The sequence below is a fragment of the Rhizoctonia solani genome, chromosome 10 (assembly GCF_016906535.1).
Source record: "Rhizoctonia solani chromosome 10, complete sequence".
In the NCBI taxonomy this organism is placed as follows: Eukaryota; Fungi; Basidiomycota; class Agaricomycetes; order Cantharellales; family Ceratobasidiaceae; genus Rhizoctonia; species Rhizoctonia solani.
In genome coordinates this window covers 1,625,653-1,653,154 of record NC_057379.1, presented here as the reverse complement: position 1 = coordinate 1,653,154, position 27,502 = coordinate 1,625,653, and the positions used below count along the sequence as shown (strand labels likewise).

General features: G+C 47.3%; 9 protein-coding genes across 9 annotated transcripts; 5 read left to right on the top strand and 4 right to left on the bottom strand.

The window, feature by feature from the left end:
- Positions 1-583: 583 nt before the first annotated feature.
- On the bottom strand, positions 584-2,731 carry RhiXN_08680 (pectate lyase; the record flags this gene model as incomplete). The annotated part of the gene is made up of 18 exons (XM_043328496.1): positions 584-670; positions 729-792; positions 846-958; positions 1,013-1,094; positions 1,152-1,173; positions 1,238-1,278; positions 1,340-1,354; positions 1,406-1,469; positions 1,531-1,544; positions 1,603-1,611; positions 1,679-1,734; positions 1,798-1,830; positions 1,901-1,915; positions 1,976-2,105; positions 2,163-2,251; positions 2,309-2,404; positions 2,468-2,531; positions 2,583-2,731. 18 exons carry the CDS (start codon positions 2,729-2,731, stop codon positions 584-586), a joined length of 1,143 nt encoding a protein of 380 aa, XP_043183881.1.
- Positions 2,732-5,161: 2,430 nt separating this feature from the next.
- RhiXN_08679 (pectate lyase) lies at positions 5,162-7,250 on the top strand (the record flags this gene model as incomplete). The annotated part of the gene is made up of 18 exons (XM_043328495.1): positions 5,162-5,310; positions 5,362-5,425; positions 5,482-5,577; positions 5,636-5,724; positions 5,781-5,910; positions 5,968-5,982; positions 6,039-6,071; positions 6,128-6,183; positions 6,242-6,250; positions 6,307-6,320; positions 6,373-6,436; positions 6,490-6,504; positions 6,556-6,596; positions 6,651-6,672; positions 6,722-6,803; positions 6,861-6,973; positions 7,034-7,097; positions 7,164-7,250. The coding sequence occupies 18 exons, from the start codon at positions 5,162-5,164 to the stop codon at positions 7,248-7,250; spliced, it is 1,143 nt and encodes a 380-aa protein (XP_043183880.1).
- A 1,349-nt stretch (positions 7,251-8,599) lies between these two features.
- On the bottom strand, positions 8,600-10,267 carry RhiXN_08678 (F-box-like protein; the record flags this gene model as incomplete). The annotated part of the gene is made up of 1 exon (XM_043328494.1): positions 8,600-10,267. The coding sequence occupies one exon, from the start codon at positions 10,265-10,267 to the stop codon at positions 8,600-8,602; it is 1,668 nt and encodes a 555-aa protein (XP_043183879.1).
- A 1,713-nt stretch (positions 10,268-11,980) lies between these two features.
- RhiXN_08677 (DDE superfamily endonuclease) lies at positions 11,981-12,562 on the top strand (the record flags this gene model as incomplete). Its single annotated transcript, XM_043328493.1, has 1 exon — positions 11,981-12,562. One exon carries the CDS (start codon positions 11,981-11,983, stop codon positions 12,560-12,562), a length of 582 nt encoding a protein of 193 aa, XP_043183878.1.
- Positions 12,563-12,870: 308 nt separating this feature from the next.
- RhiXN_08676 (uncharacterized protein) lies at positions 12,871-14,683 on the top strand (the record flags this gene model as incomplete). The annotated part of the gene is made up of 3 exons (XM_043328492.1): positions 12,871-13,155; positions 13,216-13,504; positions 13,629-14,683. The coding sequence occupies 3 exons, from the start codon at positions 12,871-12,873 to the stop codon at positions 14,681-14,683; spliced, it is 1,629 nt and encodes a 542-aa protein (XP_043183877.1).
- Positions 14,684-15,162: 479 nt separating this feature from the next.
- RhiXN_08675 (DDE superfamily endonuclease) lies at positions 15,163-16,123 on the bottom strand (the record flags this gene model as incomplete). Its single annotated transcript, XM_043328491.1, has 2 exons — positions 15,163-15,356; positions 15,424-16,123. The coding sequence occupies 2 exons, from the start codon at positions 16,121-16,123 to the stop codon at positions 15,163-15,165; spliced, it is 894 nt and encodes a 297-aa protein (XP_043183876.1).
- Positions 16,124-16,353: 230 nt separating this feature from the next.
- Positions 16,354-17,077, bottom strand: RhiXN_08674 (Derlin-2; the record flags this gene model as incomplete). Its single annotated transcript, XM_043328490.1, has 5 exons — positions 16,354-16,500; positions 16,554-16,644; positions 16,699-16,744; positions 16,816-16,849; positions 16,925-17,077. The coding sequence occupies 5 exons, from the start codon at positions 17,075-17,077 to the stop codon at positions 16,354-16,356; spliced, it is 471 nt and encodes a 156-aa protein (XP_043183875.1).
- A 949-nt stretch (positions 17,078-18,026) lies between these two features.
- Positions 18,027-20,133, top strand: RhiXN_08673 (pectate lyase; the record flags this gene model as incomplete). Its single annotated transcript, XM_043328489.1, has 18 exons — positions 18,027-18,175; positions 18,238-18,301; positions 18,356-18,454; positions 18,514-18,602; positions 18,670-18,799; positions 18,858-18,872; positions 18,931-18,963; positions 19,019-19,074; positions 19,128-19,136; positions 19,196-19,209; positions 19,262-19,325; positions 19,383-19,397; positions 19,459-19,499; positions 19,553-19,574; positions 19,624-19,705; positions 19,762-19,874; positions 19,926-19,989; positions 20,047-20,133. The coding sequence occupies 18 exons, from the start codon at positions 18,027-18,029 to the stop codon at positions 20,131-20,133; spliced, it is 1,146 nt and encodes a 381-aa protein (XP_043183874.1).
- A 1,509-nt stretch (positions 20,134-21,642) lies between these two features.
- Positions 21,643-23,747, top strand: RhiXN_08672 (pectate lyase; the record flags this gene model as incomplete). Its single annotated transcript, XM_043328488.1, has 18 exons — positions 21,643-21,791; positions 21,839-21,902; positions 21,959-22,057; positions 22,113-22,201; positions 22,252-22,381; positions 22,440-22,454; positions 22,512-22,544; positions 22,614-22,669; positions 22,728-22,736; positions 22,797-22,810; positions 22,869-22,932; positions 22,986-23,000; positions 23,053-23,093; positions 23,147-23,168; positions 23,222-23,303; positions 23,371-23,483; positions 23,546-23,609; positions 23,661-23,747. 18 exons carry the CDS (start codon positions 21,643-21,645, stop codon positions 23,745-23,747), a joined length of 1,146 nt encoding a protein of 381 aa, XP_043183873.1.
- Positions 23,748-27,502: the final 3,755 nt, after the last annotated feature.

The window sequence follows — 27,502 nt, the reverse complement described above, 5'->3', positions numbered from 1 at the left end:
ACTAACAATACCAAACATTCCTGTTGTCTGAAACAGAAGCATCTTGTATAACACATGTGAGTAGGCCCACGTTCGACTGCTGGCGATGTGCTCTTGGGCTTCGGCAAATTTCACGTAAGTTTATGGGTCCACATGGCCCATCCCGGAACACTATCCACGAGGTAAGTTTCTTCGATTAATCATCAAGCGGTCAATTAAGAATGTTAAATGATGCGGCACATGGCTGTACCTAATTGGTGATCTGCTCATATGAGGAATACCAGAAGAGCCTCAAATTACTTGTCTTCGGTTTCAGATGCAGGGAATGTTTCATCGACTTTGCCGAGATCATGTCAAATGGAGATATGAAGATAAGGCTTGCTGAAGCATCTGTTGAGTCCCACGCCGACTAATTCTCGTGCATACGATTGCATTGTGTGGATTAACTTAGCATCAAGTGCAGAATAGAGCCGGTATTTGGAAGTCCGTCGATTCCTCATGGAAATGCTGGGTGGTATGTCAAATGATACTATACGCGCATATGGTCATGTTGTATTCGTCAAGCTGCTACAGCGTGTAACATCCATGACTATGTGATAGCACATTAATTGACCTTTCCGAGCCCAGCATTAGCCGTGACGACAGACGGGACCTGTCCGGGGTCCAAGATCGAAGCACTCTTGACGACGGACTAATTTAAAACCAAAATCAGGATAACCCTCAAATCAAAGCTAATACCCAGAACTCACCGCAGTGAATGCGCTGAGAATGCCGGTGCTGCCAGTGTTAGTCAGGGCACCTGATCCACCCGCCCTTGAGGTACTGGTTTAGTCCAAGAGATTCCTTATGGGTTGGAATTGGCTTACAGAGTGTTCGATACACAATTCCTGCCCAGAGTTCCAGAACATTGAGAATTCATAGAGGCCGAGGTGGGAGCAAAGGCGGCTCCTTTTGTGTTTCCAGTAGCTGGCGTCTTAACCTGAGATATCCGGAGTTTGGACAGCCGATCACCCTCATACAGAAGTATAAATACCTTGTTGAAGTAGTTGCCCTCCACTAAGATCTTGGAACCAGTATCGGGGTCGATAGCATGGCCGGCAATTTCGTTGAAGTAGCTAGGTTAAATTTATGTTAGTCACGGCCAGAGCGGGGATATTTGAGGTCGATCTCACTTGTTGTACATGTGTAAGGTTACTAGCATTGGAAAAGAAGTCAATATATGCTATGATGATTCATACATATAATACTTGATACTTACGAGAGTATCCATCTAAGCCCCCAATATGGGGTCCACGTCCACTGTAAACGTATCGGCGTGTAAACACATCTATGTCGCGACTTTCAAACCCTTGATACTTACGCAGTGTAGTATAGACTTTATATAATTTGTAAGCTCCACTGTCTTATGGTTGTTTTGCTCACTTACTAATTACGAGCAAACGTAATCTGGTCTCCGTTTCCAGCAAACAAGAGGGCCCAATAGTGATGTTCTGAGTGAATATTCCGATATCAGCTTGGTGGTTCATGGGTTGTTTATTGGATATAACATACGGTCACAGCCGGTCCTACGTTCAAAGCGCGGACGTGTCAAAACCTCTTACAGTTTTACTGTACTGGACTTACGAGTAAGTACTAATAAATTGGTGCGTTAGCATCACACTACTATATAATTGAGATTTGATTGAGGAATAAAACTCACGATTGACCATCAAAATAATTGTTGGAGATGGTGACCTGCTTTGCGGCACCAAAGCCCTGCACATCATGATCGTTAGCTAAGCTTCGTTGGTCCAGCGGTGGCTTTGAAGGGTTTCTTACAGTGACTATGAACTGGCGACCAGTATTCTTGAACTATGCGCTCCAAGTGTGTATATTGATCATCAATAATGATCAGAGTTTTTTTTGGCTGGTAGGAACATACATAGTTATGATCAACCTGTATTATTATTAATTAGATTCATTTTTGGAACAGACTAAGAGATCTAATTATACTTACCCAGACCTTACTGGCGTTTTCAATATGCAGGGCATCGCCTCCCCAGACATACTGAGGATTAAGATCCGAGATGCGAATGTTTTGGATAATAACGTTGCTGACGCCACTCAACCTCAATCCCTTTCCTTTACTAGTAGTTCAAAGTCAACTAGAAGCATTTGGTAAAGTGCAATAAAGGCAGACTTACATCCATCCAGAGGTGCCTTTTCCGAGAATCGTTTTGTTCGATTTGACGTTGATGCCAGCAGTGCCCGCTTTCTTCCAAGTTGCAGTGGACTGTACGATCGGGGTAAGCTCCTGTACGCAATGGCTGTTATATATTTGTATACTTACGGCAGGACTTGATCCACATCCACTTCCTGTGTCGATCGTGTACTGCGGATTAGGTGAGCAATTCCATGACTTGCAAACTGTGCCAGTGATGGACCCCTAGTGTATGTATATGCAGTGAGTGATCATGCGTGTATCATGGATTGAGACAAAAGCACCCACCTCGGTGTCAGTAAAGTCATATGTGCGATCCAACAGAATGTTGCGAGTAACGTTGTCTTCTAGCCTATACACATGCTGTTAGATCATATCTCAGCTCAGCTCAGGCGTAGCTCACCAGCTCTTGAGCTGTGCAGCGGACGTAGGGACCGCCTGAGCAGCGCCGTTGCCTCCCGTGGTACCGGTGGCGAAGCCAAAAGGGCTACCAACGGCCGCAACGTTCTTTGCAGCGATGAGAGCAACAGCCAACGATGTGATGGTGATCATATTGTATAAAGAGATAGACTTGGTAGAAGCTATTGAGTTCGGTAGTCGTAAAGCAACAGTACAATACGGTTAGTGTTTATATACTCTAGGCGCATAAATTGTTCAATATTGGCTTAATTACTTGAAGTGAGACCGGGCGCGCTTTTCCTTGATGAATTGCTTCATCTTCGTGCTCGGCACACATTTTCTAGTTAGGCATATGGTTAGAACCTCAGAGCATGTGATCATTCATATCTATTTCTTGAATGGGGAAACTCTGAATTCGAAGACGAAACGAGAAGTCAGAGAAGTCAGGAGTGTTTGTTCATTATCTTCCATAATTGACTGCACCTACTCCGAAGCTGAGAGATGAGTCCCCCAACGGGGCAAGCACACTATCTCATAACTGAATTACTGCGGCGCCTTGTTGATCCAGGTACCTTCCAATCGCCTGCCATCCGAGCTAGGGTACGCGCGCCCGGTTACAAGAGTACGTTAACAATTCGACTCCCACTACCAATTACAAGTCACTATGACACTTCCAATATTTGCCTGCTATCTCTGCACAGTCAACCGTCAGGAAGTATTCGGGAATTACTCGGGGATGTTACTGTTTGTAGACAATTAAAGAACACGTGAGCCAAATCATGACAATTATCATGCGGTATGATACGCGAGGAAAATATTCGACTATTGAACTTACAACAAACCATACTGAAATTGCCTCTGTCAATTTGAGAGCCCATGAAAATTTCTGCAAATCCAGCCACGTCAAGTAAACAATTGCGATAAAGACATGTATGACTTTGTCAAGTTTGAGATTTCCAATATACGTATGCACATGCCGCTCTTGCAGCATCGGATGGAGCTTCGAATTTCCCTTGTTGTCAGATAGCTTACAACTCAACGTATTTGTGAAATCTAGAACGGCCGCGCCGGCTTTCTAACAAGCTCGATAAGCACTACTCTACGCGCGTTCGAGGGTAGGCTTATTTGCCAGAATAGTGTCGTCGAAGGATATATATGATTATGATTCGGCGCCCCATGTGGGAGATGCTTTCTGGATCACGGGTCTCACCAGTCCAACTTAATAGACCCTTGTTCGCGAGTCGGCACTTCAAAGCTCCGTATACGTGTCGACGTAAACTCTATGAGCTGAAGATGAGTCAGCTGGATACCGTAAAACCTACAAACAGCTTATTCAGGTTGGCCGTTGGGAACAAAGATATATGACTAAATGCCGGCGAACGAAGCGGATAGGGATAGGACCGAAATCAATCACGAATTAGCAGATTGGATAGCTTTAGTAGATATTGGATTTTATCAATTCATTAATGCCGGAAGCTCGATTCCTGAATAACGCACCTATCAAGAACTGCGCATCGAGCGAGGCATGCACAACCCTACAAGAAACTCTGCTCAAAGGCACTAGCGTTATGTGCCTTAGAAAACACTAGTGTATTTCCGAAGTTAAATATGAGGATTCTGTACGGCATGTGTTCATCCGAGGAACAGGGATTATGTTAGAATTCAACGGTGCCTTTCCATATAATTACGTATCCGTCCCCATATCTTGATTAGGAAGGGATAGAATGTGCAAAAAGGTGTGTGGGTTACGATTCTATCGGTATATCGGACTGATTCAAGCTCATTGCTTGCAGGAAGTCTTTTTCGCGCATGCCCTCATTTTGGAATGCGTGGAACTAGGCTTGCTTGAATTTCAATTAAAGTGGTCGTCAAGCGCGCTTCGAATTCGAAGATGATCAGACTGTTACCGTGGACCGTTGCCTGGGGTGCAAGTTACCTATGAAATAGGTGTCAATTAGCTTTTATGAGAAATTGTAATGCTATGCCAAGCCATATTTGAGCTGAAATTGGATGAAGAGGAGATATTGTTATCGATCGACGAAGGCTGATACAGCGGACTAGCACTCAGTCAGCTTCCGTTAGAAATAATGCATGGATGTCCTGCTGAGACGAAGGCAGGTATTTGAAGATACACATCAGCCCTTGTACGTGACATTTTCATGACCAAGGTCATTGGCAAGCAAAATACCATCACCCGCCGATTCAAGTTTTTTCCTGATTTGGAGTGCATCTCGTAAACCCGAAACAAACCAGACCAAAGAAGGCTAATTGGCAATCATCCCTGACTTCTCTAGATCTGAACGCACCCTGCCATCATCTTCGGGATCAGGAATTTGCTCGTCTTGGTGTATACCTGTCACATCAGCTCTAAGTGTATGACTACGTCGTGAACTTGCACGGGATGAACTCGAAGTAGTTGATCAAGGGAAAGCGCGGCCGGCCTCGCTCTGAGCCAGCAGTCTAGTATTTTGCGGTGCACGCATAGGATATATAACATCCACCAGTGGAAACTGTCTGTTCACAACTTTCCTTTCATATCAAGTCTATTCAATATCTTTTATCACGTTTATATCTCCATTGAGTATGATCAGCATCACATCATTGGCCATCGCGCTCCTTGCTGCAAAGAACGTTGCGGCCGTTGGTAGCCCTTTCGGCTTCGCCACCGGTACCACGGGAGGCAACGGCGCTGCTCAGGCGGTCCCTACGTCCGCTGCACAGCTCAAGAGCTGGTGAGCTACGCCTGAGCTGAACTGAGATATGATCTAACAGCTTGTGTATAGGCTGGAAGACAACGTTACTCGCAACATTCTGTTGGATCGCACATATGACTTTACTGACACCGAGGTGGGTGCTTTTGTCTCAATCTATGTATGATCACTTACTGCATACACATATGCTAGGGATCTATCACTGGCAAAGTATGCAAGTCGTTCACTTGCTCACCTAACCCTCAACTTTCGATCGACACAGGCAGCGGATGTGGATCCAGTGCTTCTGTGAGTTTTCAAAAGATAGAATGACCCTTGTGCGCACGAGTTTACCCTGATCGTGTAGTCCACTGCAACATGGAAGAAGGCTGGCACTGCTGGTATCCTCGTTAAGTCGAACAAGTCCATCATTGGAAAAGGTACCTCCGGGTGGATGTTAGTCCTTTTATGTTCTAGTCCGGCCACACTTTTAACTCTCTATTATATATTAGCAAAGGGAAGGGGTTGAAACTGCAGGGCGTCAGCAATGTTATCATCCAAAATATCAGGATCTCGGACCTTAACCCCCAATATGTCTGGGGTGGCGATGCTATTGACCTTTCCGGTGCAACCAATGTTTGGGTAGGTCTACCACCGCTAGTCTGCACTGCTCGGTAGCTAACGATCGCTTCAAACCAGATCGATCACAACTACGTGAGTGGAAAGGAATATCATAGTACCGCTTTCTCATATTAACATGTGCGACCCAGTTTAAAAGCGTTGGGCGGCAGTTTATCGTCTCGGTAATTTATTACATTCTTCCTTCTGGAGACAGCGGGCTCATACAATCATAACGTAGCACTTCGAGCCAAACACCAAGGTCACAATCTCCAACAACTACTTTGACGGACAGTCGTAAGTCACCGTTTCGGCCTAGACCTTTGAGAGCTTACCAACGCACTCTCTTTCATAGGACCTGGTCGTAAGTATACAATCAATCACATAACTTGTCACTCATCTATTCCGCTTCGAATTTAGCACCGGCTGTGACCGTAAGTCTTCCTATTTGATAACATCGCTTCGCGGCGTGCTGATTATGACCAGAGCACCACTACTGGGCTTTCCTCCTGCTCGGCAAGAACGATCAGATCACATTTGCACGCAACCAGTACGTGCCACTATCGCTATACACCTCACTAGATCTAACCATCCTATTCATAGCTTATACTATACATCGTGAGTACCAGGTATATTGTCTTGAGTAAATCTCACCGACGGCATCTTCAGTGGGCGTGGTCCTCATATCGGCGGTACCTCTGGAAACAAGCGTGAGTGGCAGTGCTATGAATGGTCGGGGTGTATGCTGATCAGATGTGCTACAGAGCTGATGCACATGTACAACAAGTAAGCCATGGCTACATATAGCCAAGCACAATGCTAAACTAGGATGCAGCTACTTCAACGATATCACCGGCCATGCTCTGGATGCTGATGTCGGAGGCACAGTGCTGGCTGAAGGCAACTACTTCAACAAGGTACGGCACAGGCGATGGCTGAGACGGAGAGTGGCTTACTACGATACATGTATCTAGGTCAAGACCCCCTCGACCGGAAATACAAACGGCGCCGTCTTTGCTCCCACCTCCAGCTCAATGGCCGATCAATGCACTTCTAACCTCGGCAGGAAGTGTGTGCTGAACTCGCTGTAAGTGCATCCAGCCGGAGAGAAAAAAACGAGAGCCCTAACTAACCCGTCGACTGCTAGCGCTGGCGGATCTGGAGCGCTGACCAACACGGCCAAGAACTCGATCGTATCCCAGTTTACCGCTGTGAGTACATATATGCGCAATTCTCACTGGTCCCGGTTCTAATGCTATATTTTTTTTTGGTTCCAGTCCACCGTCAAGAGCGCATCGATCATGGATCCCTCGACTGTTGCTTCTTACGTGTTGGCCAATGCGGGTACTGGCAAGGTGAACTAGGTTCCCCTGTATCCTGGGATATAATTTCCTGGCAATGTATTTCCCTTTCAATAAAATATCACCGTATGTTCAGGTCGTAAGCTTGTCCTCTCCAAGGACCCTTGATATAATCCGTTCTCTGAGCTGGGTGTATGCTGTTGTCGGCTCGACATTTAGTCGTTCCCGAGGCCCAGTTGTAATTTCATAAACTTGAGCCCCGCTAGTGACCAAGCGATCTTGTTTCCGATTTAAAAACGTCACCAAGGGGATAGCTATAGACATATTATCGTCAAGAACACTTGAGCTTGTACAGCATGCCTCGTTTAATTTAGTCACCGGAACCCAACAACCCCTCCCGAGATTTCACACGTCGTCACACACTACAACATTTTCGTGGTCCAGCGGGGGATTCTCTAAGCTCGAAACAGGATTGAATTATCTTTGCACTGCCGGTGAGAAAGGGAGGGACATCCACCCTACTCCATACCTTCAACCACCACACGTACATGGCAAAACACGCACACCACTAAAGACTATCCAGATCTCTATTATCGATTGAAACATATCCATATGAGGATAGGGATCCAGAAAAACGGAATCGGGAGTTTTAATTTTACCGATCACGATCACGATCATGCTCTCTCTATTCCATTCCGTTTAATTTCCTCCCCTGGCAGATTCTCAGTGGGTCCGGACCCTGCATGCAGCTGGCACCCATTTACCCCACCCCTTCCCCTCCCTTCTCACTTGCTCGCTTATCGCCGATCCATGGCCACGAGCCTCAGTTTCGTTGGGGAGGGGCAGAGGGGGAAGGTCGTATGGGGTTACCCGGTCCCGGGTCCCATATGACCAAGTTCCAATTTCACGTTTCACGGCAAGTGTAGTAGCAAGGTGGGGTAAATAGACCCACATGCATATGCACATGGGGGGAGTAGAAATGTGTCTCTGCAACATGTTCTCGATGCTTTTGCATGTGGATTTTTACAAGTTCTTATCACCAACGGGGATATCTTTCTTATCTTTTGTCTTATTGCGCCATTGTCTGTTTATATGTCTAGATATGGCGGTACTACCCATCCAGTGCATGACGGAGAGACGTCTAAAGTGAAAATTTTGGTCATGCTGGAACCGTCGATTTTTTTTTTAGTCTTCGACTTTGGCCACACTGCTCCAGCTGCTCTTTAAAATTCTCACAACGCCTCGCTGAAAGAAAACTTGCTCGGGATTTGGATTAGGGGGCGTTACTGTCATAGTGTGATAGAATGTAGCGTTTACAACGGCTGCGCAGACTCTCTAACTTGTGATACATATCCTAAATGCATACAATGTACAACTAAAAATACAATAATTATAAAACATACATATAAACCTCAGCGGGCACTGGGCGACACCTGCAACGCACTACACATCTCGCACAACACACCATCCTCACCACCATCCCCATCCCCATCATCATCATACTCGACCTCCCAAGCGTCCCAGAGCTCCATGTCACGCGACGACCGGACCCACTTGACGCTCCTCGGACCCATCTTGTTTATTTCCTGCATGGCGCCTATATTGGTGGTAGTGGTGGTAGTGGTGGTAGTGGTGGTAGGACTGGTTTCGTGTGACCTGTCCCGGAACTCGGGTTTGTGCAGTTTGAGCATGTCGAGATCGAACATCCCGACGAGAGATTTAAACGCGTCCACATCAATGACGCATTTCCGGATGTACAGTCGGGATACGTGATGCAGCCCTTCTTCATAGCGCACATCCCGAGTCTCATCCATCGACGGTGCGAGGATCTGTAATCGCTCGATGCCGAGTGTGCGTAGACCCCTCGGCGACTCGGCCAGGAGCTCCTCGAGCGACAAACGCTGATCAAACGACGACCGACCAAGGACATACAAACTCGTCACGTTCGCGCGTTTAAGGAACGACCGAACGGTAGGGCAGTACAGCCGTGCGTTGACTTGTTGTTCCGTCTGAAACGTGAATTGCAGTGGGGTTGATTTCCCGGGTGATAATAGCGGAAGGACGGTGTCGTATACGCCGCGGGACATGCCCCGTAGATTGAGTTCTTCTAGTTCGGGCAGAGGAACGGGCGGTAGACCCGGGAGATCGTCTTTGCCGACGACGGTGATGTTGATGTGCAGTATCCGGAGTCCGGGAGAAGCGAGGAGCATGTCTCTAAGTTTGTGAACGTGGACATAAGGACGATGACCACGCCTGGGTCGGGTGAACAACAAATGAAGCTCGACGAGGCCATGGTAAGCCGGACTGGACCAAGGAAAGAAATAACTCCCGAGGCGCAACGATTTGATTGGGCGCAAAATCGAGTCGAACAGCTCTGGGGACACACCGCATGTGTCGGGCGAGGGGAGTTCCCATCCGGCCAGTCCATCTGGGTTGTGCGTCTGACTGGGGATCGAGCGTGGGCCGTAGTCTTTGATGAACAGGTTGAGAAGCGTGCCTGGTGTGGTGTTGGGGAGTGTGGCTTGGATGAGAGATGTGAAGAGTGCGCTATCGCTCACGCCGTGGTTGTCGATCAATAGGGACCTGAGTCGCGGGGCTACGGAACCGCAAAAGCCTTTCGCTGTATCGGTGCTGGCGTTGGGCGGGGGTCCGGCTCCGTCATGACGTAGTCGAACACGGAGTATAAGCTCCTGGTTCTGCGCTCGCGGGATAAACGCGGAACCACGATCCGTGAACGTCTGGGCCGACTGGCCAAGCGTAAAGAGATCGAGGTAAGACCAGAGTGTGGGCGTCGAGAGGGCAATGTCGCGCCAGAGAGTACAGACGTGGGAGAGTGTCTCGGGATATCCGAGGTCCATGAGAGCTCGAATGCTGCGATCCCAGACCGCGGGCGAATCGGCGCGTTCCTTCTTGATGGACATGGAACGCCATAGGTAGTGGCAGTATTCGAATATGCGAATCAGAATCTCGGGAGGAAGTCTGTTGATCGCTGCCACACCAGTCCACTTGGTTTGGGTTTGGACCGACGTTGCGCCATAGCTGGTTTCCGTGACATCTTCCGCACCGGCAATGGCGTCCATGGGGCTAGTATTAGCGTTCATACGAGCAGTGCACAAAGATACCGACGTCGAGTTACACTATATATAACACCGTATAAACGACTGTCGTCATACACACGAGGCCAACAGTGTCAAGCACACAAAATCACTTTTCACGTGGCCAATGACGTAGTGCGCCACTTGAGGATATTTGAATACAGGCCCACTCAAGCTGCACACACCAAATAATTATCCACATACGCACATTCACTCCCAAACGAACGACACTAGTTCGTAGCCAAACACCTCGAACACCCAGAATTAAGCCCATACCCAGCCCCCATCGACCGCGCACCATGGAATGACCTTTCGCATCCACCCAGGCGCGCCTGTGTATTTCCGCCATCCAGGCGACGGCTTCTTCGGCCCATCATCCGACGTCTTCGATTCCGCCATTTGCAAAACACTAGGCCGAGGAATGAGCACGGCCCATAGGTAAGCGACCGTTATCCCCGTGAGCGAGCGGCACAAGTTCATCGGTCCACCGACGATGGTGTCCAATGCTAAGTCGCAAATTCGAACCAGTTTGGGTCAGCATAGGTGTTGGACATGTACGAAATGAAAAAAAGGTAAAAATAGAATGTACCTAGGATTGCCCAGGGTAAATAGCGCCGTGGTATGTAAATTAGATCGAACAGTGAGATGGATGGGTTCTTGACGGTGTACGAGTCACGGTAGATCAAGAGGTGTAATAGGGGTTGGGAGAGAACATGAGTGGGTGGAATTCCGTAAGGACTTTAGAACGTTTCAAACGTTCTAAAGTTGAGTTTGAATTCATAGACCACCTCGGATGCATTTTGCACCGTGGAATCGTGTATGAAATCGCTTCGGAAACATATTTGGAACGTGCGGAGGGGGTGTCCCAAAGGTCTAGAACGGCAGTTTGGAAGGGGGGGGACCCCCCCCCTTCTAAAATTTGGAACACATGGTTAGATTTAGAAGAGGTTGAGATCTACCCAATAAGATAAGATAAACAGATTCTAAGCCAAATTAGGCCACCGGCGCTTCGCCACCAGTGCATATATTCCAATCGGAATTCGATTATTTATTTAGTACTGGGTCTGTGTACAATAGTTCCAGCGCACCATAGTTTAGGTGAACTCAAGTAACGAATTAAAGTGCAATACATAATGCTTGTGTACTAGCGGGGAGAAAAAGTTTGGAAATGCCGGCACGTGATGGCCCAGAATTTGTACGATACATCTTACTATGTCTTGCAAACGCGGTCGAGAGCTCCCTGTGACTCGTCGAGCTCAAATAATTACACTACACAATGAGGGCAATTCATATCCTGAAATACTTGCAAAAACTGGTGTTCCCCCATCTGTGGCATGCAAAACTGTTAAACGTTGGGAAACATACGGCACCCTTGCCTCCTTGCCTCGATCTGGCCGCCCACGCAAATTCTCACCTTGATTGTGCCGTCTAGTCATTTGTACCCTCCTTTGCCATTGTTTTGAGCCATATTCATCTATTGCTACTAGAGTAGGTAATGGCCTTACTGCTGTGCAAGTCAAGTACATTGCCCAGAGCCGGCGCTACCGCTGATATGTTGCACGCCGAAAGCCATTCTTAGATAAGCAAAAGGTCCTAAAGCATCTAGAATGGGCTTGCGTGAACCGGTTTAGGAACTGGGATGAAGCCATTTGGACTGACAAGCTCCAGTTGGGGACCGGCGATCACTCAGTTCACCCAATGGTCACCCGGAAACCCGGAGAGGCATATCTCCCGGAATGCCTAGCCCCGACCTTTCAAAGTGGCCATGAAGCATTAATGGTATGGGGGTGTATCTCCCATGGGTATAAGGGGCCACTTATCCAACTGGAGATGGCTCCCCAGCTGCAATTGCGTAATGGGAGGTGGAGGGGGGGAGGGTTCAACTCAGAAGGATATGTTATGCAGGTCCTAAATGGTCCACTTAAGGACTTCATTGCACAGATGGAGAAAGTCAAGGGACACAGGATGCTAGTAGTTGAAGATGGGGCCCCGGCACACAAAGGAAAGCTAGCCAAACAGGCTTGTGAAGAACTTGGTATTAAACACATTGCACACCCCCCAAGTTCACCAGACCTAAACCCAATAGAACCATTATGGATGGAACTTAAGCGACGTGTGTACAGTACCCCTGGGGCCCAAAGAAGTCTTGAGCACCTTTGGAATGCCACTGAAGCTGCCTGGAAATCCTTCACAGCAGATGATATCAATAAGTACACACGGAAAATGCCATCTTGGGTAACAGCTTTAGTTAAGTCAAAGGGACTCCCAACAAAATTCTAACACTTGTTTATCTCTCCTACTGTATTTTAACCAATGTATTTCCTGTTTCTATATACTACATTCATGCGGCCGGGGGAGAGCAAGTTTTCTTTTAGCGCCCAAATCACGCGCCATTTCCAAACTTTTTTCCTCCGCTAGTACAATTAGCCCGGTCCGTTCTAAAAAACTATACATATCCAAGTTAGGAGATAGGGGCGGGGTCGATAAACATTGCGCGCCCCTATTCCCAGCGTCCTGCGCTCTTCCACCACATCACACACAACTACACATTTCACAAACTATACTGAACGCACTTTCATTCATCTGCGATGCCTCCTAAGTCCGCTACGTCTTTGCGCAAAGGCAAGGAACGCGAATCCGTCCCTGCGGCCCCCGTCCCTGCGGCCGACTCCACAACACCCTCTCCCAGCAAGCGCGGCGGGCATAGGCCCGGGGCAACAAGGTGGTCAATCCACAAAGTGCTTAACCTGCTGTTTATTATTAGCGAGCAGCGGCCAGAGGGGAGCAAGAGGTGGGAACTTGTACGCACCCAGCATAACGAGTTGAACCAGTCAAATCAAAGTACCAATACTGTAAAGAAGCACTATAACATGGTGAGTTTCAGTATTTTTTACAATATTAGACGCTGATTTTGTTGCTTACTTTGCCAATAGCTACTCAAACTTCCTGTGCCAACTGGGCGTAAGAAGATGCACCCCCTGCATCGACTTGCGTTAGCTGTTGATTGCAATGTTGGCAAGGCAATCGGAATTCTTACAATAAACAACTCACCTGCCCAAGATCCCTTTGACAGCAATCTTGACACAGAGTTCAAGCGGGCCAAAAGCAACATGCAGCGATACGGCTTTGATTTCAACATGTTGGCCAATTTCAAGATGTCCTGGACACGGTCACATGACCAGTACAAGTGGTTGCATGCTGGCCCAAGCCCAAATTTGGGGGGTAGCAGGTGTAATCATGGGTTGTCAGCAGAGGAATAATAGGGCTCTATGGCTTAGTGGTCAAGCTGGTTCAATTCCGGCTAGTTCTATTTTCCTCTGTTTATGACACAAGACCCCCTTGCCAGATGAGGACACATTTGTTGATTCGGACTTGGACAAAGGGCCCGCCGCTGATCAAGATGCCAACAATAATGCAGGTGATAGTGGAGCTGACAATAGGGGCAATGGCAAGGAGGTTTATCAGCCATCTGAGGCCAATAGCGTGCCAGACAATGGCAAGCCAGCTCTCAAGGCCCATCCTCCGGCCCTTTGCAAGTCTCCCCCATGGGACCTCCACAAGCTCTCAGGACCAGCCCACAAAGAACCAACGCTCTCTGGGCCCCCCTCTCCGATGCCACCAGTCTGTCCACCGGTCAAGACACCAGCCCAGCTCTTAGAGGTCTTTGGGGCACAGAAAGAGCCCGCCCCCGCTCCTTCCCCGCTCTCCCAGTCAACTCAAGCAGACGCAACATCACCAATCAAGAAGCCCTTGACCTCGAAGCCCCTGAACTCCTGCGACGCAGCGCCATCCAAGTCTGTTGAGGGGTCCAAGAAGCGTAAGGTTATCAGCGACGATCAGGAAGTGAAGGAGGAACATATTGGCAAGAGGGAAGCAAAAGGGCCAGCAAGCAAGAAGCATCAAGCTAGCGGTCCAAAGGGAGGATATTCAAAGTCAAAGTCACAGAACACGGCCGCGCTCAACAACTCCGTGATCAATATCTTGTCTGACAAAAGCCCGGCACTCTTGAATAAGTTTCTTGGTAAGAAACAAGTTGGGAACGTCTCAACTATGACAATCCAAGACTTGAGTAAGCAGAATCTTTTGCTTTGTAACCAACTTGCTACCGCACGCAATACTATTCAGCAACAGGGACTCCAGATTATCAGACTCCAGTCTGATCTTCAAGTCCAAGCTCGCGTTGAAGCCGAGCTCGCAAGGCGTGCCCAACTGCCTTACCACCTGCCCCCTGCGTTTAATCCCGTTCCAAATAGGGAGCCCCCTAATCTCAAACATCCTTTCAACCAACCCATACCGGCCGTTACAGAGCCTGTCAACGCCATGTTTGGCACACCGCACCTGTTGCGCGTCTTTGATTCTGACCCCAGCTTAGAGGCGACTGACGACGCGGCTTTGCGTTGATATCTCTTTGTTAATCACACGATACATTCTATGAGCATTCTGTTATCTGTTCTTGTTTCCGTCTTAAACTTGTACTCATAGAATAGAATGAAATATTTGTATCTATCTGTACATCAGATACAAAACGTACTAAGCACTCATGTTGGTTGAAGGCCGCGGTCTAAGTAATATTTGAGTATGCAATCAGACCAAAAAGCGCAGGCAAAAGGTTTGTCATTGGTCATATCCTTGGTACTACCCCAGACGTGCATATAAATGCTACAAATTTGGTTAATTTCAACCATACGCGTACAAACGTTATGCAGTTGCATGCATATTTGTAAGAGCCGGGAGCGTCCTTCAATATTGTGAGTGTCCATTGGCATATAGAGATGGGAAAAGCATCCTTGAAGAGCACGCATTCCCCACTCGACCGCTTGGCAAGCGCTTGTTACCTCTCTTGACTCTCTCTTTATTTGCTCACATTCTTTGTCAGTTCCTCAAATCCAAGCGCCCAACTTCAGCGGGACTTTGATCTTCTGCGCCTCGCCGGTTCCAAGCTTAGGGAATGCGCTGTTGGCTAACAGAAAGAAGCCGCTTGGTGTATTGTCCCTTAAGAACAAATAAATTGGCCGCGCAACGTTTGAATCGTGCCAGCTGCCAGGCGCATTGATAACAACAGACATTATTGTACCTATTAGTTATTGAACGCACCTTGTCAGCTTTAATCTTAATAAATTGTGTGAAAACAGAACGCTTACCATCAGGAGAGAAGACAATCACATTGCTGACTACGTGTGAATGTAACCAGCCATTGTAGTTTGCGTTCTGTTTGATATCAATACTACTTGCTGTCACGGGTAGATTCAATCCATCCATGAAGCCGAAGGCACCGTCCAGGTACTGAGCGTCGGCGTGCTTTGCGTTGATGAGTCTTGAGTTTTCTCGCATTGTTTCAGCGTTCAGCCATTCAATACAAGCTTCTGGAAGCTCACACAAGACCTTCAGAAGTATCTTGAATGCAAAGTTGATGTACCAAGAGACAGTCAAGGGCGTCAGGGCAAAGATGATCTGTAGAGCGGACTCGCCCATTGTGCTGCAAAGGTAATGAAGTGAAAGTCCCAGGCCTCCGGCTGCATCAAGCGAGCAAGCACCAATGCGACTTGCTCCGGCTTTGTTTGTGTTGGTTTGCTTGATGGGTCGGCTGTTCCAAGCTTTGCGAAAGCCCGAGGCCAAGAGGTAATTGAAGGTCGCCACATCTATACCTAGAACATGAATAAATGCGCGGTCCTTGCGACTGGTGTAAATAGATTGCCATCCCGAAATAAGTCTGGGATTGGGTAGTAGCTCTGGTCGTGTAAGATAATGCTTAGGCCTCCGGCGGGGACAATTCTTGGATCTCAGTAGATAAAGACGTATAAATTCAAAGAGGATCAAGTCCTTGTCGTCGTCCATCAACATGTCAAGGACTAAATTGTCCAAGTCCAAGTCCAAGTCCTTTGGATGATACCAATAATTTAACTGATACATAAAGCTGGCGAGCAGAAGGTAGAAGTGTTACGCAGTCACACGTCATGTTTTATACAATCCCACACGCAAACTCCGAGCGGGAAGGAATATAAATTTATTCACACGATTATTTCTAGAAAAGGTCTATTGAGCAACATGACCATGGCTTACGGAAAGCCACTTTAGAACGGTCCAGTGCTGGTCCAAGCCAGCACAGCCTCCCGTCCTCGGGCCGAATCCGTCCCGTCCCGACGGACCGATTTAGAACGCGCCGACTGTTCTAAATTTCTTACGGAATTCCACCCAGTCTTGAGCGGGACGTTCAGGGTCTATTGAAATCTGGTGTTATTGTCGAGAGCACACGAGGCGACTCTTCACTTACCAAGATGGCAATTCCAGACAGAATTACTTGCCATGCAAAGTCGGCCGAACGACCTTGGAACAAGTTTGTCTCTATGTTAAACGCAGAATGGCTGGTACATCCATTTCTCAGTCACAGAGAAACAACACACATCATGCAAACTCACTAGAGGAGGAACATTCCAGCCACAAACAAGAAAAACTCCGACGACGCTACCAATTAGCCAATTCCGAATCAACAAATCGAATAATGTGCGGAGATTCACAACGCCGCCATCACTCACGAGCATAGAACCAAGACGTCCCGAGTCTCCAAACCTGTACTCTCGATTATCATTATTAGCATTTCACTTTGATTCCTCCGCCCCGCTAGGAAAACAGACGACAACTCACCTCGTGGCGGTACATAACACCATACGGGTCAAATACGATCGACGTGGCCGGGAAGATTCCGAGCATCGTCGGTACCGAGACTATCGCGGTCGCAGTGACGATAAACTTGGTCACTGGGGGGATCTTGTTGAATTCCCTTGGAATATTCTCCATGCTGATGAGTGATACTTGAGTTTCGCTCGTCTAATGTCAAGGACTTGGAAACCCGGGTACGGTGGAATTGTGTAACTTGCCTTAACCGAAGATGAAAGACTAGCTGGGAAATTGTCACGCGGGACCCGGGAAAGTACGGTTACAATTGCAATTGATCAAGGCACACTGGCACAGCAGGGTAGCCGCCATGATAAGCGCCCACGCCAAGCATCAGGGTTCAGACGGCCGATCTCGTATCGAACCCGTTTGACGATCCAATTGCAATCATTAACGTTATTCCATTTGCGCATCCAATCGGCAACAATAACGAGTTGCGATTGGTGATTGGTGATTGTGTGCTGGCCGTGCATGTGTGTTTCTTAGGGACGATCAGTCTCGTTGCCTTTTCCGAACCTAATTAATGGATTGGTGCAGGGTTCATTTGTCCCCATCGAGAGTGAAACGCGCGGGGGGAGAAATGATCAGGCGTCGGGTTCATCGACTGCTGTAAGATGTATTGTGTGTAGGTATGAGGGGCGAAGTTGTGAGATATAGCTCATGGCAAGTTGTTTAGTATGCTATAATAATATCCCGGGTACACACATCCATTAAACGTGCTAACGAACCAGTATTCCAATACCCGCGCGCGGCGCGCGTGTACTGTGGGTTTAGCCCCTGGCTCAATTCCAGGAACGAGTCATCAACGGTCAAATTAACTGGAACCACCCCCTTGACCACTTTACGCGCCAAGAAGTTCGCTTACACATGGCTACCGTCTCCAAGCTTCCTCCATACTCATCAAACAGGTTGCGACCCCCTCCCCACACGAATAATGCATATAGTCTTCGATGACGCTGCTATAAACCTCTGTTGGATCGGTGGTTTCGGAAGTTCTCAACTTGACCTGATTTCTCAGTCTCGCACTCTCTTTCCAGTAATACTTTCGCTACTCTTTTCTTTTTGTCTAAACATGTTTTTCATTGGCTCTTTGGCTGCTATTCTCGTCGCTTCTCAAGGCGCATTGGCCGTTGGCAGTCCTTTTGGATTTGCTACTGGTACAACCGGAGGTTCCTCTGCTGCACCCGCCACTCCTACTTCGACATCTCAGCTCGCTAGCTGGTGAGTTTCCCCTCCCGAATTACTTCGAGTCATGTGTACTCGTATTGATGTTCCTGGTACAGGTTGTCGGACAGCACTACTCGTACCATTCTCCTCGACAGGACCTACGATTTTACCGATACCGAAGTAAGGGGCAAATTCACTTTATGACCTGTCTTGTCGGAACTCATGGTCGTGTAGGGTTCGGTTACAGGACCTGGCTGCAAGCCTTGGGCATGCTCGCCCAATCCTCAACAGTCGCTCGACGGAAACGGCTGGTGCTCATCTACCGCGCCCAAGGTAGGCCCCCAACAACGACATCTAATAGTGCAACCCAATTCCTAACCGGGGTATTTTAGACTACCATCACCTACAAAAAAGCCGGCACAACCGCGCTCGCCGTTGGCTCCAATAAGACGATTCTCGGAAAGGGCAACTCGGGATGGATGTGAGTGTTCTCGTTTCTCGATATCCATTTTGACTTGATGAATGTTGACTCGGATTGTGTCGTGTAGTAAGGGCAAGGGCCTGAGGCTGGCTGGTAGCAAGAACGTGATCATTCAAAACATTCGCATTTCGGATATTAACCCTCAGTATGTCTGGGGTGGGGATGCGATTGATCTTTCTGGTGCTACCAACGTTTGGGTAGGTTTCGCTCTCGATGAGTTTTGTTGTCTTGTAACTGATGGTTGCTACAAACTAGATTGATCACAACTACGTGAGTGTGACCGCGTCTACGTGGTTGAGTGTTTCTTATTTCAATGTATGCGTTATAGATTAAAAGCATTGGCCGTCAATTCCTCGTTTCGGTACGCGGTTGCCCTTTTTCTTGGTATTGACCCCGCTCACTAAATCTGAATGTAGCACTTTGAACCGAACACCAAAGTTACCATTTCTAACAACTACTTTGATGGACAATCGTAAGTCGCTCATCCGGTCTACGTTTCTTACCCTCTGACACACTCCTCCACAGGACCTGGTCGTAAGTACCCAATACTAAATAAAAGGCTTTATACTCATCCTCTCGTTTTCCTATCTCAGCACCGGCTGCGATCGTAAGTTGCTCTATTTTACAATCCCGCTTAGCAGAACACTGATCATGACTAGAGCACCACTACTGGGCTTTCCTCTTGCTCGGCAAGAACGACCAGATTACCTTTGCACGCAACTAGTAAGTTTCATTGCGATTGTTGACCTCGCAGGGTCTAATCATATATCCTGCCCACAGCGTGTACTTTACATCGTAAGTATTGGCTCTGTTTGCCCAAGTGGGCTAGGCTGAGGTGTTTTTTTGTTTTGTTTAGTGGACGTGGACCTCATATCGGTGGTACCTCTGGAAACAAGCGTGAGTGCTATACTTGTGACTGAACGAGCCATGGGCTGATGTAATTACTGCAGAGCTGATGCACATGTACAACAAGTAAGCCATGGTTACCTATAACCAAGGACAATGCTAAACTAGGGCGCAGCTACTTTAACGATATCACCGGCCATGCTCTGGATGCTGATGTCGGAGGCACAGTGCTGGCTGAAGGCAACTACTTCAACAAGGTACGGTACAAGTGATGGCTGACACGGATAGTAGCTTACGACGTACATGTGTGCAGGTCAAGACTCCTTCGACCGGAAACGTGAATGGCGCTGTCTTTGCTCCTACTTCCGCTACAATGGCCAACCAGTGCTCAACCAGCCTCGGAAGGAAGTGTGTACTCAACACCCTGTGAGCTAAATTAAATTTAGAGCTTCAAGTCGTTGGCTAATAATTCACTAGCGGCGGCGGATCTGGAGCACTGACCAACACGGCCAAGAACTCGATTGTCTCCCAGTTCACTGCCGTGAGTATATGCGTTCTTCGAATATTATATATCTAACTCATTATGTGTTTGGTATAGTCTGTCGTCAAGAGCGCATCCATCATGGATCCCTCGACTGTTGCCTCTTACGTATTGGCTAATGCCGGTACCGGCAAGGTGAACTAGGGATATTGGATCTGATACGCACTTCTGTGAACATGTATTTTCTCGCAAGGATATGTGATCAACTAATGAGAATGTTTCTTCTCTATGATGGCGGGATTTTTTACTGTTGATCACCGCAACAATCGGCATTGCCAGTTTTGGAAATCTCCTTTACCCCGGAGTCGAGTGACTTCTTCTTGGTTCATAAAAGAATCCGCATGGATATAGGTATCAAACGTTTGCATTTTATCCCCATATACACCGCGACCGATATAATTCAAGTTCGAAGCTAAACAACAGACGAATCTCATGCGGTACCGGCCTTATGAGAATGGGGCAAGATGCCATTCATGCCTAGCGGTATATGGGATGATGGCGAAGCAGTTGACCAAGTTCTAGCCTCATTTCATGCTTGATACCGGCATTTCATGGAGTTCTCTAGAATTCAAACTACAGTACAATGGAGGGCCGTGTCGGGCCGGGGTGACCCCTGATGCGTTGCTATATCACTTGATTTCTCCAAACTGATCAAACTTCCCCATCTCGAGAGGGGCTGCCGGCCCCAAGGCGAAGTTGAAGATTGTTAGGAATGGGTGTCTAATTGGAGATCGATGAAGGCTGGGGGAGCAAATACGGATTTAGTCAATTAAGTCTCAACTTTATAGCCTCCGCTTGTTTGTTCGAAATTTGTACATATTGCCTTACAGGGTTAATATAATTGGATAATCTCGCTCCTTCTTAGATTCGAACACGGAACTGAAACCCATTCGGATCGGCAGGTCGTCCAATCGCGACCTCAGCCGGTGTATTTCCCGTTTTGTCACTGATATGTACCTGATATTTTCAATTCTTTACTTTACGAAACCAGACTAGTAACAAGAATACTGGGATGAAAGACGTAATCAGCCACGTCATTCATATCCATTCGCGTATAGAGTAGGGCAGTATATATGAGGGTTGATTTACTTCTCAGCTGTCTGATAATGCTCGGTCAGGTGGCCACGAAGTGGCCAAACGTGCGTAATTCCGATCTACACGCTCCAAATAGCTACAGGCTCCATCAGTCGAGAGATCGGGAGTAAATCCCGGGAAGCGTAGATTCAAAAAATAATTAACATCCCATCCGAGGTTATTCCCTTGAACGGAACGATTACTCCAAGGAGTGTATGAGCTGGCATATTTATTTCCGATAGGCATATGGATGAAACCTCTTCCCAATGATCAAGCATATCGATAAGCCATGGGACATGTACCTGATATGGTTCCATGTCATCGACCATGACCAAACAATTACTCCAAATATAGGATTCGAAGACCTTTTGCGCCTACTAGGGCCAGCGCTTCAACTCTTGGCGTGTGCGGGTTCGGGACGGCGCACCTAGAAGCAATGCAATCGCGAAATTTGGTTTGGCGTTGCGAGGTGCCCTAGCCTGGATATTACGTGATAGAACTAGCGTATAAAATGAACTCGCCGACGATTTTATATTGCACAAACTAACCCTGTTCTCTTTATTCCCTAATCTTTCAATCATGTACATCCTTGGATCTCTCGCCGCAGTTCTCATTGCCTCCAAGGGCGCTTTGGCCGTCGGAAGCCCGTTCGGATACGCCACAGGCACTACTGGTGGAGCTAGTGCCGCTCAGGCAATCCCCACATCGGCTGCTCAGTTAAAGAGCTGGTAGGAAAGATGAAATCGCCTTTATCGCTCGTACTGAGGAACTATAGGCTCGAAGACAACGTAACACGCAACATTCTACTCGACAGGACCTATGATTTCACAGACACTGAGGTACGGCTGCCTTAAATCCACGACAGCACACCTAATTGAGAAACTCGTATTAATAGGGCTCGGTAACGGAAACCGGGTGCAAGCCTTGGACCTGTTCCCCCAACCCGCAACTAGCAATCAACGCGAATAACTGGTGCTCGGCAGACGCTGCCAAGGTGAATGGCATCGCACGCACGCAAGCACTGTAATTTATTCACACATTTTACTTAGGTCTCAGTAACATACAAGAAGGCTGGAACTAGCGGTATCATTGTCGGCTCCAACAAGACCATTCTTGGTAAAGGAACCTCAGGATGGATGTAAGTCGCGGTATTCATTGCATGTGATACATTCTCTGACTATACTTCAGCAAGGGCAAAGGTCTGAGGCTGGTTGGAAGCACCAATGTCATTATTCAGAACATCCGCATCTCCGATCTTAACCCGCAATATGTCTGGGGAGGAGATGCCATTGGTCTGGAGGGCGCCAGCAAGATTTGGGTAGGCTACTCCTTATCCCTCGACCCCGAGCTGGAGCACTGACCACCGGATTTCATAGATCGATCACAACTACGTAGGTCAAGTTGCTGACACAAGTAATTCTTTTCTCATTCCCATAAATGTGTTGTAGATTAAGAGCACCGGGCGCCAATTCATTGTTAGCGTAAGTATAACAAATGCTTCACGTCTGACTTTCACCTAAGGCTGTTACTGATACCTTCGTTAATCGTAGCACTTTGACCCTAACACTCAAGTCACAATCTCAAACAACTACTTCGACGGTGAAAGGTAAGCAATATTGAATTCATACAGTGTATTATTTCAGGCATCTGACATGTCCTTCTAGCACTTGGTCGTGAGTTCACATGATTAATCAGGCCCAAAACCCTTCTCATTTAGTCGTGATGAATAACAGCACCGGCTGCGATCGTGAGTTGATGAACTCAAAGTTAATATCGTATACTAAGTATGTCCTTATCTACTACAGAGCACCATTACTGGGCATTCTACTTCGTTGGCAAGGCGGACCAGATCACTTTTGCCAGGAACTAGTACGTATTCACACTATAGCCTCAGTCTTCTTTTTAACAATTTTCTCTTTTAGTATCTACCACACTGCGTGAGTGTTTCTTGAAATGACAGGCAGCGAGACACTCAGTCTATGTTCGCAGCGGACGTGGTCCCAAGGTTGGAGGCACATCTGGCTATAATCGTAAGTGTTATTCATTCACTCCTCAGATCCAGAACCTTAGCTCCAATCTCCAGAAAGCGTCCACGTCTATAACAAGTAAGGTTTTAACCACATATATGCGCTCGTCAAGCCTAACATTTGGGTCATAGCTACTGGAACGACGTGACCGGCAACGCTCTCGAGCCCAGCACTGGAGCTCGTGTACTGCTGGAAGGTAATGTATTCAATGGGGTAAGTGCAGCGCTTTTGTACGTCATAATGAAAGGTGAACCTGACCTCGCTGGATATGTGTATACAGGTCAAGACTCCCTCCACAGGTGATTCAGCCGGAACGGTCTTCGCGCCTACTTCTTCGAGCATGAACGCGCAATGTTCCAGTGTGATCAGCCGAAACTGTGTTTCAAACACTCTGTAAGTCTGCCACTCAGCCATACCGGGGTATGATTCGCCGGGCTCACAAGCAATTTTTCCAGCACCGGGGGCTCGGGAAGTCTGTCGAACACTGCAAATACAGCTGCTATCAGCCCCTTCACCGCTGTAAGTTAGGCACCCATTGCATACATCCCAAGTACTGACTCCATGCTTCAGTCGACTGTTAAGAGTGCTTCGATCATGGACCCTTCTTCGGTTGTTTCCTATGTCTTGGCGAACGCCGGGCTTGGCAAGGTCAACTAATCTGTGATACGACCAGGCATTGGTTGCGAATTGTCATGGTAAAACAGTTGTGCTTAGCGACTATAGTTCGGTTGGAACAATATAAGCTCTTCTTACTTTAATTTAGTCAAAATAAGGGCAAGTAGATTATTAAAATTGTGGGCATGTGGTACTTGACCGAGGGCGGAGGTCGTGGTCACATGAGTCGGCCAGACACCATTCCATACTGCGATCTCGGAGTGGTGTACTGAGCGTGAGCATTCGACCATCCTCGCATTTTTCAGCGCCCACCCGCCATCCCTCAATTTCTGACGCATATTTAACGTTTTTATTTATTTATTACCCATCTTATTATATATCCATTCCTATCGTATTCACCCATGTGCGGTTCTCTGCCACCCCAACCCTTCAATCTGGACTGTCGCAGTCTTGGGTGGCCGGGCTCCCCCCTCTTATACAGCTTACAGAGCCCATATAACATACATAGCGACCGAAGCATAGGTTAAGTACCAAATCTCCGTATCTTTTTACACTACAGTGGCCCCATTGTTAGATACAACAGTCACTAATTAGCGGTTACGGTGGAGGGGTCTAAGGATCATGAGGACGTCTCGATAGCTACGGATAGCAGCGGAGGAACCTAGACACGACCCTAGGGCTATACATCTAGGCGCTGGTACAGCTCCTACTACAGCGGGCGACTGAAATCGCAAACAATGCGAAATCCATGCCCGATAGCTACAGCCGGTCGCCTCAGAAGAAAGGTCGACCGGACTTATATTTGCAAAGTTTGAATCCTCACCGCATTTTCCGGAGCTATGTTGTAGCCAGCTTTAACATACCCCAGGGAGGGGCACTGTTATCAAAGGTACTATAGATACTTAGTTAGGCTCTTTAACATTCAATGCCCCACCTGGCTTTCCATAACACATGGTTGTGAATTTGTTTTGATACAATTTACTACTCGGACCCGAACGCATGGTAGGACACCAAAGCTCTACTGGAGTAAGGCTACGTACATAGCAATGGAAAGGAGGAGGATAAGATCGGCACAGAAGGGGAACGCACAGGACGGGTGGGACACACGTGATCGTAAACTGCTCAAAACAACTCCACTGTGAGATGAGAGAGGTCGAGTCGAGCGGGAGAAGGTGAGCAGCGATGTCGAAGCTTAGGAGTTCACGTAGACTAGCTGATATTCTCTTATTCGACGGAGATTCCAAGGACAAAGTGCATGAGAGACGGGTATATATAGAGTAACAAGTGTTGTTTGTCCTTGTAATAGTGACAATGAAATAACGAATGACAGCGAGTTATGAAATGAAAAGCTGAAATGAGAAGGTCATGTGACGCGTTGCGCAAGCGACCCGCACATCCACCATCCTACAGACACGCTTATAAACGCGGTTTATACATCCGATTCATAACTGCATTTGAAACTAAATGATACTGACAAAACTCTATATTAATATGGTGCCTCACATAATCCGGGCTGATAGGTATGGCATCCGTCAAAATCTATGCATACAACAGAGTTGTGGAGTTATGGGAATAATGACAAAGATTAAGTATTTGACATGAGTAAGATACATTAAAATTTTTGGGCTTACAGCAGCACCTGTACCCCTTGACTTTACAGACCAGGTGCTCCACAAAAGCAAAATTAGCCGGGGTTCACAAGTGCTGGGGAGCAGCGCTAGCAGTGGTTCTTTGTATGCTTTCCAAGTTCCAAAAGGCCTTGGTTAGCTGATGTTTATCCCATTTTGCAAGATTAATCCAAGTGAAGCAAAGCACATAATAGCTAAGCCTCCTGTATCACTCTGCATGCTTCCAGGAGTGCACAAAGAATCATAGGTCTTCTTGGGCACTTGTAAACCTTAGCGGCTTTTGTATAGTAGAATGGGTTCAAGCTTGTGAATGAAGTTAGAATATCATACAACATATGTACATTGGCTCAGCTAAGTTATAAGGGATGCATTTTGTAGAAATAAAAGTAGTGGAGGTTGTGAGCCATCAACTCCTGAAATGTAGTCTGTCTGCCCTCAATCCATGGAATCAGCATGATTCTGCCAATCTATGCTGACTCATAGAAGCAGGAATATGAATGAGACTGGTGACTTTTTGCTATTTCATAGTTCCTATTTGGGTAATTTACCTGCCTTTGTCCATCTTGCAATATTGTTAAACACCCATTTCAGTATGATCATGCCAGAATTGCCCAGACCTTCTATTTGAATCAACTTGGGCAACTGCTATTTGCAGGCAATAAAAAGATATAAGCCTCTCCAAATAACCCACTGGAACTTGTTTGCCAAGAGACCAAAGCATGGCTTTGGGACCATGTAGATGTGGAGGCATCCCTGTTACAACCCCCTAACATATACCATTAGAATTGCACGTTTTTTCTGATATTTTTACTATTTTTTCCGAACTGTTTATCTTATGTTTTCTGATCACGTGATCTTGGCGCTTACTATGCCAAGATGCTGCGCCAAGATGCCGTGCCAAGGGCGCTTAGGGGAAATCCACGCTTCTGCGCAGTCCGCAGCACGCTTCTCTTTTCACATAGACTCTTCTTTTCTCACATGCATTGACCATGTACATACCTCCCTTTTTGTCTATATAAACAGCAGGGAAATTGCTTGGAGACCCCAAGTCAATTTTACCTTGTCTCATATCCATTGAGGAGGATCACCCAGCCAGCTAAGTAGCTGGTCCCCAGTAGTTCCCAGACGTTGAACCCTCTTATCTCACTCATCACACCTCCCAGGCCTAGGGCCCCATTGTCAGTAGTTACCAGTAAGACCGCCTTATGCAGTATTAGTATAGCCTAGTAAGATAGATTGCACAAGTTGCTTGTAGTAGTACAGCCTTAAGCGCCCGCTCCCACTAGCGTGTACCCACCTTACAGTGGTGTACAACTGTCCTAGACGTCTGTAAGGACATTGAGGCGGAGGGCGCTTGCGGCCAGGTGTATACAAGTAAGAACCGCATAAGGCGGTGTGCAAGCTACCTACAACAACAACAAGCTATACTACAGCGACCAAGCCTATAAGGGCAATGGTGAGCTATCTAAGTACAACAATGAGGCCACTTAAGGCGGTGTGGAACTAGTAACTAAGTAGGGGTTGCTGGGTTGTAGGACCCTTGTACAATGTGGGATGCAACAAGAGGTAATCAACCTGGGTGTTACCATGGTTGGTTGGCCTCCTTATATATTACAGGGGTAGTCTATTTACAAATACATGATGTGCAATTCCATAACCAATAAGAACCCCGCTCTGCAGTTAGTCTTACTCATGCATACGTGTCACTGACGTGTCATGATGTTGTCATAGGTGGAGGTGGCTATGTAAGATGAATAAGCGCAGATGGGGACGTGGCTTGGCGCTTAGCGTATGATATAAGCGCCGAAGTCACGTGATTGAAAATGTTGTCCGTTCAACTTCGTTTAAATTTGAGAAATTCGGAATAAATTCCGTGGTATTGAATGTGTCTACAACAACAACAATCCCCAATATTGCATTCTGTGTTATTCCATTGAGGGGAACCATTGCTCCAAGAGGTATATGGGCTGATGCATTTATACCTCAATGGTATATGTCCTAGACGTCCTTAAGGGTTGTCTAGGTAGCGGGCGCTTGTGGCCGTATAGAACTGAGTAAGAACCGCTTAAGGCGGTGAGGGGGCTACCTGCAACAACTAACTACCTAAGTACAATGACCAAAGCCCTAGTGGCAATGGCAAGCTATGTATCTACAATGAGAAAGTTGCTT